At 42.4% G+C, this 20309-nt stretch overlaps 2 protein-coding genes across 4 annotated transcripts in view; both read left to right on the plus strand.

The window, feature by feature from the left end:
* The window catches only part of LOC109899013 (carboxypeptidase A6), a 69783-nt gene extending 61548 nt beyond the window's left edge, over nucleotides 1-8235 (plus strand). The window contains 5 exon segments of the mRNA XM_031836302.1: nucleotides 1428-1538; nucleotides 1813-1903; nucleotides 4730-4932; nucleotides 5037-5121; nucleotides 5307-8235. Coding sequence (XP_031692162.1) covers nucleotides 1428-1538; nucleotides 1813-1903; nucleotides 4730-4932; nucleotides 5037-5121; nucleotides 5307-5536 — 720 coding nt within the window. The 3' untranslated portion in view covers nucleotides 5537-8235.
* A 2933-nt stretch (nucleotides 8236-11168) lies between these two features.
* LOC109900149 (brefeldin A-inhibited guanine nucleotide-exchange protein 1) overlaps nucleotides 11169-20309 on the plus strand; it is a 98375-nt gene continuing 89234 nt past the window's right edge. For 2 of the 3 annotated variants that reach the window (XM_031836304.1, XM_031836305.1), the window contains exon 1: nucleotides 11169-11511. In XM_031836304.1, coding sequence (XP_031692164.1) covers nucleotides 11388-11511 — 124 coding nt within the window. In that variant the 5' untranslated portion in view covers nucleotides 11169-11387. The remainder of the gene's footprint in view (nucleotides 11512-20309) is intronic. The other variant, XM_031836306.1, reaches the window with a different exon arrangement.

A 20309-nucleotide genomic window follows, 5' to 3' on the forward strand; every position in this document is an offset into this window, starting at 1 on the left:
GTCCTGGATGGGAGACCAGCAGCATACCACCCTGCATCCCACTGCTGGCTTCTGAAGCAGGGTTGGTCCTGGATGGGAGACCAGCAGCATACCACCCTGCACCCCACTGCTGGCTGGCTTCTGAAGCAGGGTTGGTCCTGGATGGGAGACCAGCAGCATACCACCCTGCATCCCACTGCTGGCTGGCTTCTGAAGCAGGGTTGGTCCTGGATGGGAGACCAGCAGCATACCACCCTGCATCACGCTGCTGGCTTCTGAAGCAGGGTTGGTCCTGGATGGGAGACCAGATGCTGCTGGAAGTGGTGTTGGAGGGCCAGTAGGATGCACCTTTTCCTCTGGTCAAAAAAAATAATCCAATACCCCAGGGCAGTGATTTGGGACATTGCCCTGTGTAGAGTGCTGTCTTTCGGATAGGACGTTAAACAGGTGTCCTGACTCTCTGTGGTCAGTAAAGATCCCATGGCCCTTATCGTAAGAGTAGGGGTGTTAACCTGTTGTCCTGGCTAAATTCCAAAGCTGTCCCTCATACCATCATGATCACCTAATCATCCCCAGTTTATAATAGGCTCATTCATCCCCCCTCGTCTCCCCTGTAACTATTCCCCAGGTTGTTGCTGTAAATGAGAATGTGTTCTCAATCAAATTACCTGGTTAAATTATATATATTTTAAACAATAGGATTAAATAACAATAATGAGGCTATATACAGAGGGTACCGGTTAGTCGAGGTCATTTGTACATATAGGAAGGGGTAATGTGACAATGCAAAGATAACAAACAGCGAGTAGCAGCAGTGTAAAAACAAAGGGAGGAGGGGGTCAATGTAAATAGTCCATTTCATGAATTGGTCAGGAGTCTTATGGCTTGGGGGTAGAAGCTATTAAGGAGTCTTTTGGACCTGGACTTGGCGCTCAGGTACAGCTTGCCGTGCGGTAGCAGAGAGAACAATCAATGACTTGGTTGACTGGAGTCTTTGACCATTTTTTGGGCCTTCCTCTGACACAGCCTAGTACATGTACATAGGTCCTGGATGGCAGGAAGCTTGGCCCCGGTGATGTATTGGGCCATACGCGCTACCCTCTGTAGCGCCTTACTGTCAGATGCCGAGCAGTTGCCATACCAGGCGGTGATGCAACTGGTCAGGATGCTCTCGATGGTGCAGCTGTAGAACGATGATGAGGATGATGAGGGTTTTCTAGTAGCCCTCTATAGCAGTTGTACTGCTCAGTCACAGGTGTGTGATATCACTGGTGGATCCTCTGCCACCCTCAGACTTACAGACTTCTTAGGAGTATTAATCATGATTTATTATTCACCAACTAGAAAGTATTGTAACTGGTGAAATAAAACAGGTGCAAGAAGAGATATAGCCTATGGTTCATTGTGAACTTACCTGTCCTGTTCATATAAGCCAGTTGTTGTTGTAGGCTCTGCATTCCTACCAGCATGACTCTGTGATGAGACGACTGATAAACCAACTCAACTTCTACATCATGCCTGTCTTCAACGTGGATGGATACATCTTCAGCTGGACTACGGTAGCTACAACTCTCTCTGTGTCTCTTTCCCTCTCCCCCTCTCTCTCTCTCTTTCCCTCTCCTCCTCTCTCTCCCTCTCTCACTCTCTCTCTCTCCCCTTCTCTCTTTCCCTCTCCCCCTCTCTCTCTCTCTCACACCCTCTCTGTCTGGCTTGCTCTCTCTCTTTCTCTCTCACCTAGCTAACATTTGACCCAACGTGTATTTAAGGTGACATGTTATTAGTATATTCATAGCTACTTTGAGTTAGTGACAGTGTTCATTATTTTCCCCCCAGGATCGTTTCTGGAGGAAAACCCGGTCCAAAAACGCCAAGTATCACTGCAGAGGTGTTGACGCCAACAGGAACTGGAAAGTCAAGTGGTGTGGTGAGTTTTTAATGTATCCTTGGAGTGTGTGTGTCTGTCTGTGTGTGTGTGTCCTCCCTTCCCCCTGCTTTCCTTCCCCTGCTGTTGGGAGATGTCTCCTGGTGCTCTGTCTGCTTAATTAGTGTAAGCTGTGGATTAAATGTTTGTGTGGTGACGGCACCCCCCCTGTGTGATATGATTTTGGTGGTGCTGAGAGGGGGGGGTAGGGTCTTCTGGTGGGTGTCTGCTATTCATCACTCAGGGAGGGAGGCTGGTTTTATGTGTGATACTTGGAATCTTAAATAAGAAAGGATAGATAATTACAGCAAGAAAAGAGCTGGGGGAGAGAGGGGGGGAGAGAGGGGGGAAGAGAGGGGGGAAGAGAGGGGGGAAGAGAGGAGTGAGAGGGGGAGAGAGAGGGGGGAAAAGAGAGGGGAGAGAGAGGGGGGAAAGAGAGGAGGGAAAGAGGGGGGGGAGAGAGAGGGGGGAATAGACAGAGCATGTGATACTGATAATCTCCAAGGTCTGTATGAGACACTGCCCACTGGAAAAAAAACTGGTTACATCAACGTTGTTTCCACGTCATTTCAACAACAACAAAAATAATCTGATAACATTGAAACAACGTGGGAAACTGTTTGGAATTTCTAAAAGTAATCAGAAAGTCCCCAACGTAAGGGAATTTGGTATTTTTTCTCAACCAAATGCAAATAAAAAATTGAAGTTGAAGTGACATCTGTACCCAGTGAGTGGTTGGTGTTTAAGATATAGGGGGGGGAGAACCACTAGGCAGGGTAGCCTAGTGGTTAGAGTGTTGGACTAGTAACTGGAAGGTTGCAAGTTCAAGCCCCCGAGCTGACAAGGTACAAATCTGTCATTCTGCCCCTGAACAGGCTGTCATTGAAAATAAGAATTTGTTCTTAACTAACTTGCCTAGTTAAATAAAGGTAAAATTAAAAAATATATATTCTCACACATGAGACTATAATGCAGCTATAAGAACACAAGGTCAGATCCAGACACAGGAGTCTTTGATATGTATTATTCCATCCAAAAGGGAAAAGGCAAGAGAATGATCGTGGACAGGCAAAAGGTCATAACCAGATCAGAGTTCAGGAGGTACAGAGTGGCAGGCAGGCTCAAGGTCAGGGCAGGTAGAATGGTCAGGCAGGCGGGTACAAAGTCCAGAAAAACAGGCAGGAGTCAAAACCGGGAGGACTAGCAAAAAAAGAATAGAAGCAGGATTATGGGGAAACACGCTGATTGACTTGAAAGACATACAAGATGAACTGGCACAGAGAGACAGGAAACACAGGGATAAATACACTGGGGAAAATAAGCTACACCTGGAGGGGGTGGAGACAATCACTAGGACAGGAGAAACCGATCAGGGTGTGAGAGCAGCAGATATGGCTATAGGCCTGAGTTTTTCCTGACCACGAGACAGAAACAGGAAAACTCTAGGCCCTTAAGTCAAACCTGCTACATTAGATTATCCAGCTACTGTAAAGGCAGGCTAGAATACAGTACAAGATCCACTGCCTTGTCCTTTACCTTGTGCCACTTTCACATTTTGCTGGGTAACAAACCCTTCTTTGCTCTGTGTATAACTAATTGCCAGGCGTATGTAGATGCGTACTGGCTGGGGACCTGTGGGAACAAGTTGTTAAAACACACGCTGTGTAAAACACGGCCTTGGTCGACACAGAGTATTCATTATGGGGGCCAAGACCTATGAAAACGACATGATAATGATAGGCCTCAGCTTGGTGTTGAGATGTATCATTATACTGTAGCATAGAATGGGAGGGGAATGACAAATAATCCCAACTACAGTATGTATTGTTGATTTCACCCTCAGAGCCATCTGTATTTTGAATAAGGCTCTGAGTTTTGAAAGCTGACCAGAAAAGAACTCTTGCTCCTCGCTAAAGCCAGGAACGAGGCCCTAATTCTGAGAATAGGCAATAGGCACAAGAAGTTCATGCTTACTGAAGCCGCTATGTGTTTTGTGCAGACCAATCATAGACTTTCAAGGTTGGATGATACCAGGGGTAATTTACTGTCTAATTTTAATCAGTTAATTAATTTAGGAAATTGTTCATTTACACTGTTTGTATTATACATAGACATGGCTCATTCCCTGTTGGATTTGCATATGCAAATATTAATTTGGCCCAGAGTTTTGAGGTGCTGCTTTTTGCTCATGGGCAAGTCTCTTAGATCATGCTCTTTCTTGTCTGTCTGCAGGTTATGCCAAGTTGTGCTTCTAATGTTTATTTTTGGAGTACTCATTTACATAATTAATGGGCATGCGTACTGTAGTTGGAGGGTTTAGTTCTGCTTAGAAATAATCTGAGAGAGACAGAGAGATATGTAGCCAGCGTAGTCCATCTGAAGAGGTATCCGTCCACATTGAAAACAGGCATCAATGACACAAAGTAGCTATGAATATACAAATAACATGAAAGAGGGAGAGGTGAAAGAAGACCGTTTTTTTTGGGTCAAAATTTCCCCAAGAGAAATGTCTAAAACATATTGAATTGAGAACAAAATGTCAACAGGCTGTGTGGACAAAAAAATATGTCCCCAGTGTGTTTTATACCCCCCATTTACCATGATTTTGTCTAGCAGACTTACTCAGAGCAATTTTCTGTGCATAAAATGTATTCAAAAATGGTCACAGAAACATACACTAACACCATAGTAAAACCCTGTTATAAAGTATTGGGTATAGTTCCAGTATAAACTAGTATAACCTCTCTGTATTTATACACAGCACGTAATACTGTATGACCATAGTAAGTAACAAACAGTACCTGCCCTGTCGTTGTTTCTCCCTGCCAGAGGAGGGTGCATCCTCTCACCCCTGTGATGACACGTACTGCGGACCCTTCCCTGAGTCCGAGCCGGAGGTCAAGGCAGTGGCCAAGTTCCTGCGGAAGCACAAGAAGCGTGTCAAGGCCTACGTCTCCATCCACGCCTACGCCCAAATGTTGCTCTACCCCTACTCCTATAAATACGCCACCATCCCTAACTTCAACTGTGTGGTGAGAGACAGATCTGTGACCACAATCAATCAATGAATCAATGTTGTTGCAACTCACATTGGAATTGAATAAATGATTGTAATGTAATGTATTCCCCCCTCCAGGAGTCAGCTGCACACAATGCAGTGACGGCCCTGTACTCTGCCTACGGAGTGAGGTACAGATATGGACCTGCCTCCACCACGCTGTGTGAGTTATGCACACCCTCTCCTTCCCGACGTTAACTGACTTCAGCAACAGACTGCAAAACACTCAGAAAACATCTAGCTCATAATATTTCAGTTAAAAGATAAGAATTCCTGCCGCACACATGTTTGCCTGTGGAGAACCCTCCCAATGAATCCAAACTGTTGTATTTGTTCTGACGCCAACAGATGTCAGCTCAGGCAGCTCCATGGACTGGGCCTATAGGAACGGGATCCCTTATGCCTTTGCCTTTGAACTGCGGGACACAGGCTACTTTGGCTTCCTGTTACCTGAAGCTCTGATTAACCCCACCTGTACTGAGACCATGAGAGCAGTGAAGACCATCTCATCAGGCCTACTAAAGAAGTGTGAGACAGGGATGTATCAGCTGGACAGAGAGAGATATCCATATCTCTGAGATATATAGACATTTACAGTATCTCTGCATCTGCTAGAGAATAACTACGGGTGGTGGGTTATTGTGCCAAAAAGGGAAATGAAACAAATATCATGCAAGCCTTGATGTTTACCCAAGAGTGGTCACCACTCCATTTTATGTCTGTATGTTAGAGGCTATAGTGGTACTTGAAAATTCCCTCAAACTGGTTTCAAATGTAAAATTATTTAGATGTCATATTACATAAAATCTTCACCTTGTACTATCAACAACTCGACTGTTTACAGTGTACGGTGAACGCAAGCATTTGAATGCCATTTTCAAGAGACTGATATTGCATTTCACAGAGTCTTTTTCTTGAAATTGCAGTTTTGACCCATTAAAGCTTCACTATCTGGAGCACCATCAGCTAACTCAGTGGTGTAGTCGTGCCTGGAGAAGTGGGTATATTCTATCTTTTGCCAAAGATGTCCCAAACGGCCCGCCGGGTGAATTCTATGAGAAACAGTGACATACACTCTGAATGACCTAAAATGATAAATCCCATATTGGTCTTTCATAGTCAGGCCAACCCAAGCTGTACTGTGCAAGTAGGCTAATAGTAGACCTACTACTGAAATGGATACATGAGGCTGGCCAACGGCAGTTTTGTTTTATAGAAAAACAACAAAAATGGAATGTTATAACTCCATAACAATGTTTAAACCACATCCGGAGACCACTTTTGATGTCAGGGAACAATCTAAGAAATTTGGATTTTTTTGTGTAGTTACCCTATAATTTGCAGGCACCAAGCACTGTTGTTTGATTAGCAGTGTTTCTGTAGGACATGAGATTGAGTTTGCAAAACAAATGGCCACTAGATTGACACAAATAATCCTGATATAATTCTGCTTTGTAGCTAGTTAACGCTTAATTGAGAAGGTTTTTGGGAAAGCATTTCCCTCTACCAGAAGACGATTAGGCCTATCATTAGCATTGCTATATTCTTCCAGCTCCTTCATTGTCTGAAACCAGGATGTTTTATCTCATATTATGAGGCATGTTTCAAAGTAGCTTATAGCCAAAATCCCACCATAGAAATGTGGAGGCAATTATTTTATAAAGACTTATACTGTTTTTCTTTCAAATGTATTTTATTGTCTAGCAGCCAAAGGCATTGTCCAAGTCATATTAGCAACCCATGATAATAATTATAACAATTTTAAAAAATGATAACAATTATTGTTGCATCTTTAGATCTTCCCTCTTTCAAAATATCTAAAGGATATTTAAATCCTTGAAACCGCTTGCATGTGCAGTGCACATTTTAGAACAGTGTTTTCCCGCATAGGCCTACCGCCATGTGCACATTGCTGAGCCTAAAATGTGAAATAATAGTTTTTGAACATTTTAAGCTAAACATTCTAATCTGTTCCATCAGCCTTATTAATTGATATGGCATATACCTCCACTACACTACTTTGATATGCATCATGGCAATTAAGAAGTGAGTAAACGCAATATGTGGGCATAAGCTGTATGTATACCTGCATGTTCCACCCACTAAACCACTGAGCTAACTGCTCTAGATGTCTTCAAAAAGACATTTTACATTAATTGTGGTAGAACAAGGTCATAAAAATGTGTTTATATGGTACAAACAACAAGGATGCCTAAAGTATCAATAAAGGGATAGTTCACACAAATTACACAATTACGTATGGGTTTCCTTGCCCTGTAAGCAGTCTATGGACAACGTATGACAGCAAATCATGCTTTAGTTTGTTTAGCTGGCCACTGTTCCAATACAAATTCAATGCAAGTCAACAGTACCTGTATTATAATTTTTGCACTTTATGTATCTAAAACTGTATTGTGTAACTCAATGAAGTTACTTATAGATAATTTGGACATTAACGTAAAATGCTTATATAGATACAATTGGCTTGCATTGGATTTCTTCTACAAATGCAGAAAAGTTATCATTTGAAACAGTATCCAGGTAAACAAAACCAAAACATGGATTGCTGTCATATCTTGCCCATAGGCTGCTTACAGGGTAAGTAAAACCCATATGTAATGTTGTCTTTTGGTTGAACTATCCCTTTAACAAAGTGCCTTGAAATGGACTTTAAACGCTTTTTATAATTTTGTAAAGGATAAGTTTATATATTTTTTTATCAAGGGGAAATGTTTACTTTTGATAGAAAGTGTAAAGGACATTTACTGAAATGTAATACATGTTATTTCTTTTTTATGAGGTTGTCACGTGGATGTTTTCTTTGACATCACTATCATTTCAAACATTACAATAGCATAGTTTTACAGTAACAGCCCACTGGACACAAACATCAGTTCAACGTCTAGTTTTGATTTACATTTGGTTGAGTTGTCAACTAACGTGAATGCAACGTGAAATCAACAAAAAATGTCACCATGTCATTCATTGGAATTATGTTAAACATTGGGTGAAAAAATACAAAATGCCCTTATGTTGATGACTTTTTGCAAATTCAATAAGTTTTCCACGTGGATTCAATGCATCACATCGATTTATGGGGTTGAAATTATGTGGAAACAACGTTAATTTAGGAATAGGCATCCCGCTAGCGGGACAACTTCTGGTGAAACTGGAGGGCGTGCAATTCAAATAAATAATTGTAAAATTATGGATATTAAACATTTAGGTACATATGTGTCTTATATTGGCTGCGACCTTAAATTCTTGTTAATCTGTGTCGTCCGATTTACAGTAGCTATTACAGCGAAAACCTGCCATGCGATTGTTTGAGGACAGCGCCCACATCAAAATATTTTTCCACCAGCACAGGTTTCATACATTCACAAATAACGATTCAATATTCACTTACTTTTTAAAAATCTTCCTCTGATTTGTCATCCAAAGGGTCCCATCTATAACATGTAGTCTCGTTTTGTTAGATAAAATCCTTCTTTATGTCCCAAAAAGTCGATTTAGTTGGCGCCATCGATTTGAGTAATCCACTCGTTCAACATGCAGAGAAAGGAATCTGAAAATCTACCCCTAAACTTTGTTTCAACAAGTCAAAATAAATTTCTATTCACTCTTTAGATACCCTAAAATGTACTCAAACTAAAATATTTCTTACGGAAAGAAGTATGTTCAATAGGAAACCGATTTTAGCAGATGTGTCCTGTCTTCATGTAGCGTAAACACGAATTTCCAAGACTGTGTCACTGTACCTAAACTGATATTTCTTATTTGTTGTTGAAGTTACAAGCCTGTAACCTTGAACATAGACTGCTGACATCCTGTGGAAGCCATGGGAATTGCATCCAGGGAGCTCATTTTCAATATGACCTTTTTCAAAAAAATATATATATATAATATATCTATTATGTTATATTCTCCTACATTTATTTTAACATTTATACAAACTTCAAAGTGTTTTTTTCCCAATGGTAACAATTATATGCATATCCTGGCTTCAGGACCTGAGCAGCAGGCAGTTTGCGTTGGGCACATCATTCAGGTGGAAATTGAGAAAAAAGGGGCCTAGTTGGGAGGAGTGTAATATCATGTGTGGTAGGTAGTGTAACAAACGCAGTGAAGCAGTCTGCTATTTCCTATTTCATTCTAACATGATACAGCGTGCTGTGTTTCTGGGCCCTGCGACAACACACTCATACTGTATATCACCCTGTTTAGTCCAATCATTGCATATTTATGCAAACAGTTATCATGATCGCTGCCCACTCTCCCAATTGACAAAGATCAATGTGGATCAATTACTGTTACAATTTGATGTAGATGACAATGATGACTTGGTACCAGATGGGTCACAGTTAGGTTTTTTCTAATTTCTTCTCCCCCTGCCACCCAAAACTCCCTTGATCACAACACTAAATAACTAATGAAGAAAGATCCTTGTGCTGTCTGTCTCTTAGACATCAATCAATCCTGTGTGGGTGTAAGAGACTGCGTGTGTTTATTTTCCCTTTATTTAACTAGGCAAGTCAGTTAAGAACAAATTATTATTTTCAATGATGGCCTAAGAACAGTGGGTTAACTGCCTTGTTTAGGGGCAGAACGACAGATGTTTACCTTGTCAGCTCGGGAATTCAATCTTGCAACCTTCCGGTTACTAGTCCAACGCTCTAACCACTAGGTTACCTGCCGTGTGAGACAGTGTGAGAGACTGGTAAGAATGTATCAGGATTCTCCCTCCCACTTGGGTGTAAAGTACTAATAATGGTTCTGGATAAGCAACCAAGACACAGAGATAGATATTCATCTTCAAGATTGGCAGGGGATGTTCCTGTATTGAGAGAAATGCTTTGCTACCACCATATGCTGTACATTTCATGTTGTTTGAACTAAGACACAGAATGGTATGGTACGAGGATCTTTCAATACTGGCACTTTAGTGGCTTTTAGCCTCAAGTGTTAATCAAGTACTCTCTTTCATAGATCCTCTTCCTTTGCTGATGCTGCAGTTTGGGTTACCTTTCGTTTTTCTACAAGTAAACAACATCATGGCTCACTTTCAAGAGTGCAGTATCACCCTACCTTTGGTGAAAAACAGATTGATTGCAGGTACCAGACAAAGGAACAAATAGGTATAGTATGTTGTTCAATGTCACATCCATTACGCTAGTTATACACAGTATAATGAGTTATTTAATATCACATCCATTACGCTAGTTATACACAGTATAATGAGTTATTTAATATCACATCCATTACGCTAGTTATACACAGTATAATGAGTTATTTAATATCACATCCATTACGCTAGTTATACACAGTATAATGAGTTATTTAATATCACATCAATGACACTAGTTATACTCAGTGTAATTAGTTAGAAACACAGTAGAGTTTGTTAGATTCAATATTTTGTTGATCCTGACTCTGATCATTTAAAGCCTTCTGGTGTGGTTCTTTGACCAAGAAGGAGAGTGATGGAGTGCTGCATCAAATGACCTGGCCTCCACAATCACCCGGCCTCAACACAATTGAGATGGTTTGGGATGAGTTGGACCCCAACAAGTACTGAGTGACCCCAACAAGTACTCATCATATGTGGGAGCTCCTTCAAGACTGTTGAAAAAGCATTACAGGTGAAGTTGGTTGAGAGAATGCCAAGAGTGTGCAAAGCTGTCATCAAGGCAAAGGGGGGCTACTTCGAAGAATCTCAAATATAAAATATATTTTGATTTGTTTAACACTCTTTTGTTTACTAAATGATTCCATGTGTGCTATTTTATAGTTTTGATGACTTCACTATTATTCTACAATGTAGAAAATAGTCCAAATAAAGAAAACCCCTTGAATGAGTAGGTGTGTCCAAATTTTTGACTGGTACTGTATTTGACAGATGTTAATGCGGCTCCAACAGTGCTGTAGTATCTAACAATTCACAACAATACACACACATCTAAACGTAAAATAAAGGAATTAAGAAATATATAAATTTTACGACGAGCAATGTCGGACTGGCAATGACTATGTAAACATCATTAAAGTGACCAGTTTTATGCATCATCTCATTATTTTACATGTGCATTAGTTTGAAAAAGCAGGAAGGGGATTGCTTTGCTCCCACAATATTTTTTAAAATTAATGTAATATAATCATGATCAGGTAGAGTATTTCTATAGTACACGCACACACACACCCTGCTGCCTCACTGCGGCCGTTTTTAACGTGCGTGACGTCGCTTCCTTCCAACATGGCGCAGCTAGGCAGGTTGCTAATGGCAATCTGAGGGATTTACCCCACCTTCTGTCTTTATTTATGTATGTATGTTAGGGCCACTGCCGCTGTCCTCTCGAATAGAACACATCGGTCTGGAACGGCTTCTGCCCTTGGGACAGGTACTACTCCTCGCCCCAATTCCGGCGCGCCATGTATGAAGGCAAAAAGACGAAAAACATGTTTTTAACCAGAGCTTTGGAGAAGATCCTGGCCGACAAAGAGGTTAAAAAGGCTCACCATTCGCAATTGCGAAAAGCCTGCGAGGTGGCACTCGGTAAGTTTTTATTTCTGACATGATCACAGTCTTAGTTTGTAATTGATTTACCAACGTCATGCATCTCTGGTTAATACTGCCTACTATGTTTTCGGCTGCTACGTTGTCGCCAGCCCCAAGGTTCGCGAAAGTATACGACTCCTTGGGCTACATTGTCGCAACAAAGTCGTTCTAGAATCTATTGGCAACAATGCAGCTACAGTTGATATGTATTTTCGCTCAATATTTTAGGTTTTATTCAGGTAAAGGACGGTAGATAGTTGTTGAATATACAACTATCGAGGTGGCATTATAGGCTCTCGGATAATCATCGCTTAGTTACTCTGTGTTGATACGGAAATGGTGCAAATGACAGGGGTGTGTGCCTCCTTTGACAGCTGCAAACTGCTACACTAGTTTATTACGCACGCAACTGGCAATACCGTGCTGTATAAATAATTAGCTAATAACTGAAAGCAAAATGTCACTTATTATTTCCAATTATAAAGCATTATGGAATTGCTGCTGCATTTGTCTGCAGGCTACATCAAGTCGTAGCCTATACAATTATTCCTGCAAGAAGAAGAAGCGATTTTAAATTGTTAGACTGATATGTGCAAATCATTTTGCCACATTACTTTAACTTTTTTTCTGATGGGATCGTCTGTGTGGGTTATACGAAGCAGTCTGTCTACTCTGCTCTAGAAATCCAGACTGTCCTGCGTGCCCGGAGAGGGGGGTCATGGCTGAATGGGATACAGTTTATGTCAAATTGACGTTTAAAGTTGAAATGTTTTGCATTTGACCAAATCCTGACCCTTTTCCTAACCTTAACCTGCTACGTAAATTGTCCTAACCTGCTACGAAGTCAATTATTGTCAATTCTGACATAAACTGTATCCCTTCTAGTCGAAACCGTAGAGGGAGTGGCGTTGAAAGAAAAACAAGTAGCCGAGCTTGGCAGTGAATGTTGGCTACTGTGATGTCTTTGGAGACCCGGATCGGCGTTTATGTCTTGGGTTGTCACCAAAAATACATGCGCATCGGGAAAGTGGCAGATGTATCATTCGCACCAGGTGCATTTAGCTGCATTTAGCTGAAACGCGTCTTCAAACTATAGCCTATTCCCAGTGGTCCTATGCCTTGTTGAATTTAGAAAGAGGAAGGGCCCATCTGAACTTCACATGAATAATTTTAATCTGTCATGAAAAAGATCAGGACAGGTTTTGTTTTTCCCTGCATAGTCATTTCGGGTCCATTTATGTGTTTTTGGTCAAGTTGGCAAACTGGCTTGGAACAAGTTACTCTCTGTTCTGCTACTCCAGTAATCTGACACTGCTGGTGAAAGAATGACCCCACAGCCCACCTTTGTTGTTGAGCAGCCAGTGAGTCTAGTTTATCTTCATTTCACTGTACCTGTCTCTCCACTGTTTTGGGGGATAACAAATGCACATTACTACATTACATTGACATTTTAGTCATTCAGCAGATGCTCTTATTAAGGGCTTGTAAAGTAAGCATTTCACTGTAAGGTCTACTACACCTGTTGTATTCAGCATTTCACTGTAAGGTCTACTACACCTGTTGTATTCAGCATTTCACTGTAAGGTCTACTACACCTGTTGTATTCAGCATTTCACTGTAAGGTCCACTACACCTGTTGTATTCGGCACATGTGGCACATAACATTTGATTAGATTGTTGATTCGACTTACAGTTAGTGCATTCATCTTAAGGTGGCTAGGTGGGACAACCACTTATCACAGTCATAGTAAGTAGATGGGGGTGTGCTGTGGGATTATTTAAAATAGTCTTTGAAGAGGTAGGGTTTCAGAAGATGGCTAGGTACTCTGCTGTCCTAGCTGCAGCGGCAAGCTGGTTCCTCCACTGGGGTGCCAGGACAGAGAAGAGCTTTGACTGGGATGAGTGCAAAGAGACCGGAGGTGTACTCGGGTTAGGGTGTAGGGTTTGAACAGAGCCTGAAGGTAGGGAGGGGCAGTTCGTCTTGCTGTTCTGTAGGTAAGCACTGTGGTCTTGTAGTGGATGCGAGCTCCAACTGGAAGTCAGTGGAGTCTGTGGAAGAGCAGGGTGACATCTGAGAACATGGGAAGGTTGAAAACCAGGTGGGCTGTAGCATTCTGGATAGGTTGCAGGGGTTTGATGGCACAAGAGGGAAACTCAGCCAACAGAGAGTTGCAGTAGTCCAGACAAGAGATGACAAGTGCCTGGATTAGGACCTGCACTGCTTCCTGTGTGAGGTAGGGTTGTACTCTACAGATGTTGTAAAGCATGAACCTGCAGGAGCGAGTCATTGCTTTGATGTTTGCAGAGATTGAGAGGGTATTGTCGTGAGCAAGGTTCTTTGCACTCCGGAAGGGGGACACCGTGGAGTTGTCAACCGTGTGGAGAGGCCTTGGAGCGGACAGGCCTTCCCCGGGAGGAAGATTAGCTCCGTCTTGTTGAGGTGGAGCTTGAAGTGGTGGGCCAACATCCAAGCTGAGATATCTGCGAGGAGATGTGTGTCGCCACCTGGGTGGTGGGAAGGAGATAAGTAGGTGAGTGTCATCCGCATAGCAATGATAGGAGAGACCATGTCAGGATATGACGTAGCCGAGTGACTTGAGAGGAGAGGAGAGGGTCTAGAACCGAGCCCTGGGGAACACCAGTAGTGAGAGCATGTGGTGCAGATACAGATCCTCTCCATGTCACCTGGTAGGAGGGGCCTGAGACGCCCAGCCCTGAGAGGGTGGAGAGGAGGATCTGATGGTTCACGGTGTCAAAGGCAGATCGAGGAGGATGAGAACAGGGGAGAGAGAGTCAGCTTTGGCAGTACTGAGAGCCTCCGTCACACACAGGAGAGCTGTCTCGGTTGAGTGACCCGTCTTGAAGCCTGACTGGTTAGGGTCAAGAAGATCAATCTGAGAGAGGTAAGGTAGCGAGAGTGTTGGTCAGAGGCAGCACACTCAGTGGACTCAATAGGCTGAGTGAATGAGGAGTGGATGTCATCAACCTTCTTTTCAAAGGATACAGAGGAAGAGAAAGTAGAGAGGAGTGGAAGAATAATAGGTCCTACGGAAGTTTAGAGTAGTTTTCCTCCATTTTCGCTCAGCTGCCCGGAGACCTTTTCTGTTGGCTTGCAATGAGTCACTCAGTCACTGCGCAGGAGGGGTGGGCCGAGCCAATACGCAATGCTATTATGTTATTACACTGTTAGTAACACAATTGAGTGGCTACATGTTAGCATGTTCAGTAAAACGTACTCTTTTGATGTAGAAATATTTGATTACACATTTCTGTAGTTTTTCCCCATTGTGTTACATAGGCTACTGTGTTTATGTTAGCATTAAGCTATGCACTTCCTGGGTTTGTGTTGTGAGATTATCCTAGATCGGCAGAGAGTCTGTAGTAGGAATGAAGCTCCCTCTGCATTCATAAACTGAATAGCCCAGATTAGTCAGAGCATCACAGTGTGGGTGTTTTAAGAGCAGTGAGTTTAACATAATGCTTCCTCATACCTATTATCAATATGAAAAAACACCCATACTATGTCGTGGCAGAAACTACAGGATGCCATCCGTTTTTGGCACGATTCTATAGGTGATTTTCTTTTTTCTTGTACCTGAATTAGTATTTTTCATGATAACCAGCTGTGATTTTATTCAAAAGCTTGGATCTTGTACTTTTTGGAGGTGTGGATGGAGAGTGTGAATGCCACTCATCCAAAGACACTGAGAAACTCAGTAACCACTGCCTGTCTAAACAACTGGGTCACCCAGTATACTCAGAGACTTACGCAATCTTCCCTCTTACCTTGAGGCACAGAGACATCTCTGAGAGAATGCCACTACTCACTGACAGTCCCTCTGGTTGGGATACATTTAGTCCTCACCGTCCTCCTCTTTGGGACACCTTGTAATCCTTCCAAGACTACCCCTAGTCACCTACCCACTACCCCTAGTCACCTACCCACTACCCCTAGTCACCTACCCACTACCCCTAGTCACCTACCCACTACCCCTAGTCACCTACCCACTACCCATAGTCACCTACCCACTACCCCTAGTCACCTACCCACTACCCCTAGTCACCTACCCACTACCCCTAGTCACCTACCCACTACCCCATGTCACCTACCCACTACCCCTAGTCACCTACCCACTACCCCTAGTCACCTACCCACTACCCCTAGTCACCTACCCACTACCCCTAGTCCCCAACCCCCAAGCCCCTACCCACTACCCACTACTCCTAGTCCCCTACCCCTAGTGCCCTACCCACTACCCCTAGTCACCTACCCACTACCCTTAGTCCACTACCCCTAGTCCCTTACCCACTACCCCTAGTCCCTTACCCACTACCCCTAGTCCCCTACCCACTACCCCTAGTCCCCTACCCACTACCCCTAGTCCCTTACCCACTACCCCTAGTCCCCTACCCACTACCCCTAGGTCCCTACCCCTAGTCCCCTACCCACTACTCCTAGTCCCCTACCCCCAAGCCACTACCCCTAAAAGGATCCCAAAAGGGTTCTACCTGGAACCAAAAAGGGTTCTTCAAAGGGTTCTATTATGAGGGACAGCCAAAGAACCATTTCAGGTTCTAGATGGCACCTTTTGGAGTGGAGACAAGTCATCAATCTAATAATACTGTAGTTATTTTTGTCACTTTGACCAGGGATGTTGTATCATCTCTAGTAGAGGTCGACCGATTATGATTTTTCAACGCCGATACTGATACAGAATATTGGAGGACCAAAAAAGCCAATACCGATTAATCGGCCGATTTAAAAAAAAATATATATATATATATATTATTTTTTTAATTTTTTTTTTACTTATTTGTAATAATGACAATTACAACAATACTGAATGAACACTTATTTTAACTTAATATAATACATAAATAAAATCAATTTAGACTCAAGTAAATAATTAAACATGTTCAATTTGTTTTAAATAATGCAAAAACAAAGTGTAAGAGAAGAAAGTAAAAGTGCAATATGTGCCATGTAAGAAAGCTAACGTTTCCGTTCCTTGCTCAGAACATGAGAACATGTGAAAGTTGGTGGTTCCTTTTAACATGAGCCTTCAATATTCCCAGGTAAGAAGTTTTAAGTTGTAGTGATTATAGGAATTATAGGACTATTTCCCTCTATACCATTTGTATTTCATTAACCTTTGACTATTGGATGTTCTTATATGCACTTTAGTATTGCCAGTGTAACAGTATAGCTTCCGTCCCTCTCCTCGCTCCTCCCTGGGCTCGAACCAGGAACACAACGACAACAGCCACCCTCGAAGCAGCGTTACCCATGCAGAGCAAGGGGAACAACTACTAGAAGGCTCAGAGCGAGTGACATTTGAAATGCTATTAGCGCGCGCTAACTAGCTAGCCATTTCACTTCGGTTACACTAGCCTCATCTCTGGAGTTGATAGGCTTGAAGTCATAAACGGAGCAATGCTTGACGCACAACAAAGAGCTGCTGGCAAAACGCACGAAAGTACAGTTTGAATGAATGTTTACGCGCCTGCTTCTGCCTACCACCGCTCCGTCAGATACTTAGATACTTGTATGCTCAGTCAGATTATATGCAACGCAGAACACGCTAGATAATATCTAGTAATATCATCAACCATGTGTAGTTAACTAGTGATTTATGATTGATTGTTTTTATAAGATAAGTTTAATGCTAGCTAGCAACTTACCTTGGCTTACTGCATTCGCGTAACAGGCAGTCTCCTTGTGGAGTGCAACGAGAGAGAGGCAGGTCGTTATTGCATTGGACTAGTTAACTGTAAGGTTGCAAGATTGGATCCCCCGAGCTGACAAGGTGAAAATCTGTCGACGCAGTTAACCCACTGTTCCTAGGCCGTCATTGAAAATGTTTTTTTTTTTTAATCGGCGCCCAAAAATACCGATTTCCGATTGTTATGAGAACTTGAAATCGTCCCTAATTAATCGGCCATTACGATTAATCAGTCGACCTCTAATCTCTAGTGTTGTTCAAGGATGTTGCATGTGTTGTTGATATTTAGCCCTCTTCTTGTAGGTTTGTGATCTTCCTTGTAACACTATCCAATACATGACATTTTTTCTATTGAAAAACGAAGTTGTCAGATCGAGTATGTTCTCACTTTCACTGTGGACTTGACTTTTGCTCTTGTTCAGGAAAACATCATGTAGCAGCTTGGGTTCTCACATTGTCACAAAGAGGCAGAACAGTGACGGAAGCAGGAATACATTCATCTTGGACCACAGAGTAGGGGGCGGATGCCTGGCGCTGCCCACCTATTCCGAGAATGAGGTTATGATTCATTTCATTCATGATGATTAAATCGTTTACTAACGCTGGACTGACTTCCAAGTGGGCTCCCGAGGGACGCAGCGGTCGAAGGCACTGCATCTCAGTGCTAGAGGCGTCACTACAGACCCTGGTTCGATTCCAGACTGTTTCACAAACGGCCGTGATTGGGAGTCCCTTAGGGCGGCGCAAAATTGTCCCAGCTTTGTCCAGGTTTGGCCAGGGTAGGCCGTCATTGTAAATAAGAATGAGTTCTTAACTGACTTCCCTAGTTAAATAAAGGTTGAATACATGTTTTTAAGGTAACCAGTGTGTGTCACAAGTTATCAGGATAGAGGGAGGGAGTGGCCAGCTGCAACGAGGTCAGGGCTTTTCCAACGGTCACAGAGTCCAGTAGGGTCGAAACACATTTCTCTTATTCCACAGTCCTCTGCTCTCACAGCAGCCTGTGAATACATTCAGTTCACACACACACACACACACACACACACACACACACACACACACACACACACACACACACACACACACACACACACACATGGGCCTGCTGTGGGAATGTAGCAGTCGGTCCACAGTATATATTATACCACGGGGTCTAGATCTAATGTAATTGGTCAGATCTAGGATAAGTCACCGCCAGTCACCTGATGTGTCAGGCACTACAATCAAAACGTTTGTTGTTTGCTAGTTTAATTATTGTAGCCTGGTCAGCTTGGGGGACAGTACTGTTTGGTACTACGTTGTTTACTAGTTTAATTATTGTAGCCTGGTCAGCTTGGGGGACAGTACTGTTTGGTACTACGTTGTTTACTAGTTTAATTATTGTAGCCTGGTCAGCTTGGGGGACAGTACTGTTTGGTACTACGTTGTTTGCTAGTTTAATTATTGTAGCCTGGTCAGCTTGGGGGACAGTACTGTTTGGTACTACGTTGTTTACTAGTTTAATTATTGTAGCCTGGTCAGCTTGGGGGACAGTACTGTTTGGTACTACGTTGTTTGCTAGTTTAATTATTGTAGCTTGGTCAGCTTGGGGGACAGTACTGTTTGGTACTATGTTGTTTACTAGTTTAATTATTGGAGCCTGGTCAGCTTGGGGGACAGTACTGTTTGGTACTACGTTGTTTACTAGTTTAATTATTGGACCCTGGTCAGCTTGGGGGACAGTACTGTTTGGTACTATGTTGTTTACTAGTTTAATTATTGGAGCCTGGTCAGCTTGGGGGACAGTACTGTTTGGTACTACGTTGTTTGCTAGTTTAATTATTGTAGCCTGGTCAGCTTGGGGGACAGTACTGTTTGTTACTACGTTGTTTGCTAGTTTAATTATTGTAGCTTGGTTAGCTTGGGGGACAGTACTGTTTGGTACTACGTTGTTTACTAGCTTAATTATTGTAGCTTGGTCAGCTTGGTGGACAATACTGTTTGGTACTACGTTGTTTGCCCTTTGAGAGTATGTAATTTATGCACTAGAGCTCCCATTGTTTCCCTCATTGTTTCACCCATATACACTGGCTGGGTATTCTGTACTGTACAGGTAAAAGCCTAGAATGCTGTTTTAATGTTACTGAATCAAGACTGTATCTACTGTAACTAGCACAGTAACTACAAGTGCCGTTTTAAATTAAGCAATGTGGACTGACCCATAGTAGACCTCATTCATTTCAGTTGATGCAGAATAGAGGCGTGAAATTAAATTCTAATATGCTGTAATATGCTGTTTATTAACCTTCCCCAAAAGTAAGGTTGACACGAACAAAGTCATGGAGCAACTACTATGGCAAACTGTTTTCCTCCTGATTGTGTATGGAGATAACTAGGTTTCTTCCTCTTAGAGAAAAACATTTGCTGGGCAAGTATGAGCAGAATATATTGTGTACTTTCAGGAACAATGCGTGCTCTGATAACCCTGAGGAAGGCACAGTGATGCCGAAGCGTTGGTAAATACCCATTTAATTGCTGGGAGTTTATACATGGACTGTGCAACTTTCTTTATTGTGATAGTTTATAGGTTCTGATAACAGAACAGAACTCTTTATTAAGGGGCCTTTTGAGACGTTTTTTTTAAACAGCTGTTCCTGTTATGGCCCATTCTTGTCCCACTTACTGTAGTCATTAGTTTTGCCAAACTCAACCACACATGGTGGGTACAGCTGTATGTGGCCCTCAGTCAGTCAATGGAATCTCACGGATGATATCTGAATCCTTAGTGGGATTCTAAAGCTTTTTATTTTGAAGTTAACATTATGCTTAGACTGTGGCAAACTCATTCCTTTTATAAATTTCTGCTTTCCAGGTGGCTCTGACGCATTCTAACAAAATCATCATTCGTCCAATGACTTGGTATTTTCGAAATAGCAAAATAACAGTGTGTTTCCTTTACTTTTACTCAAAAGGTTGTTCTAAACAATTGTGGGGTATTGCGATGCATAATTCATGCACTGAGTCTAAGAGCTTACAACGATCTGTGTGTATCGAATGTGGTGAAGCAGGCTTTCAGGACAGAGCTGTTTTAAC

This window comes from Oncorhynchus kisutch, linkage group LG11 (genome assembly GCF_002021735.2).
Source record: "Oncorhynchus kisutch isolate 150728-3 linkage group LG11, Okis_V2, whole genome shotgun sequence".
Lineage (NCBI taxonomy): Eukaryota > Metazoa > Chordata > Actinopteri > Salmoniformes > Salmonidae > Oncorhynchus > Oncorhynchus kisutch.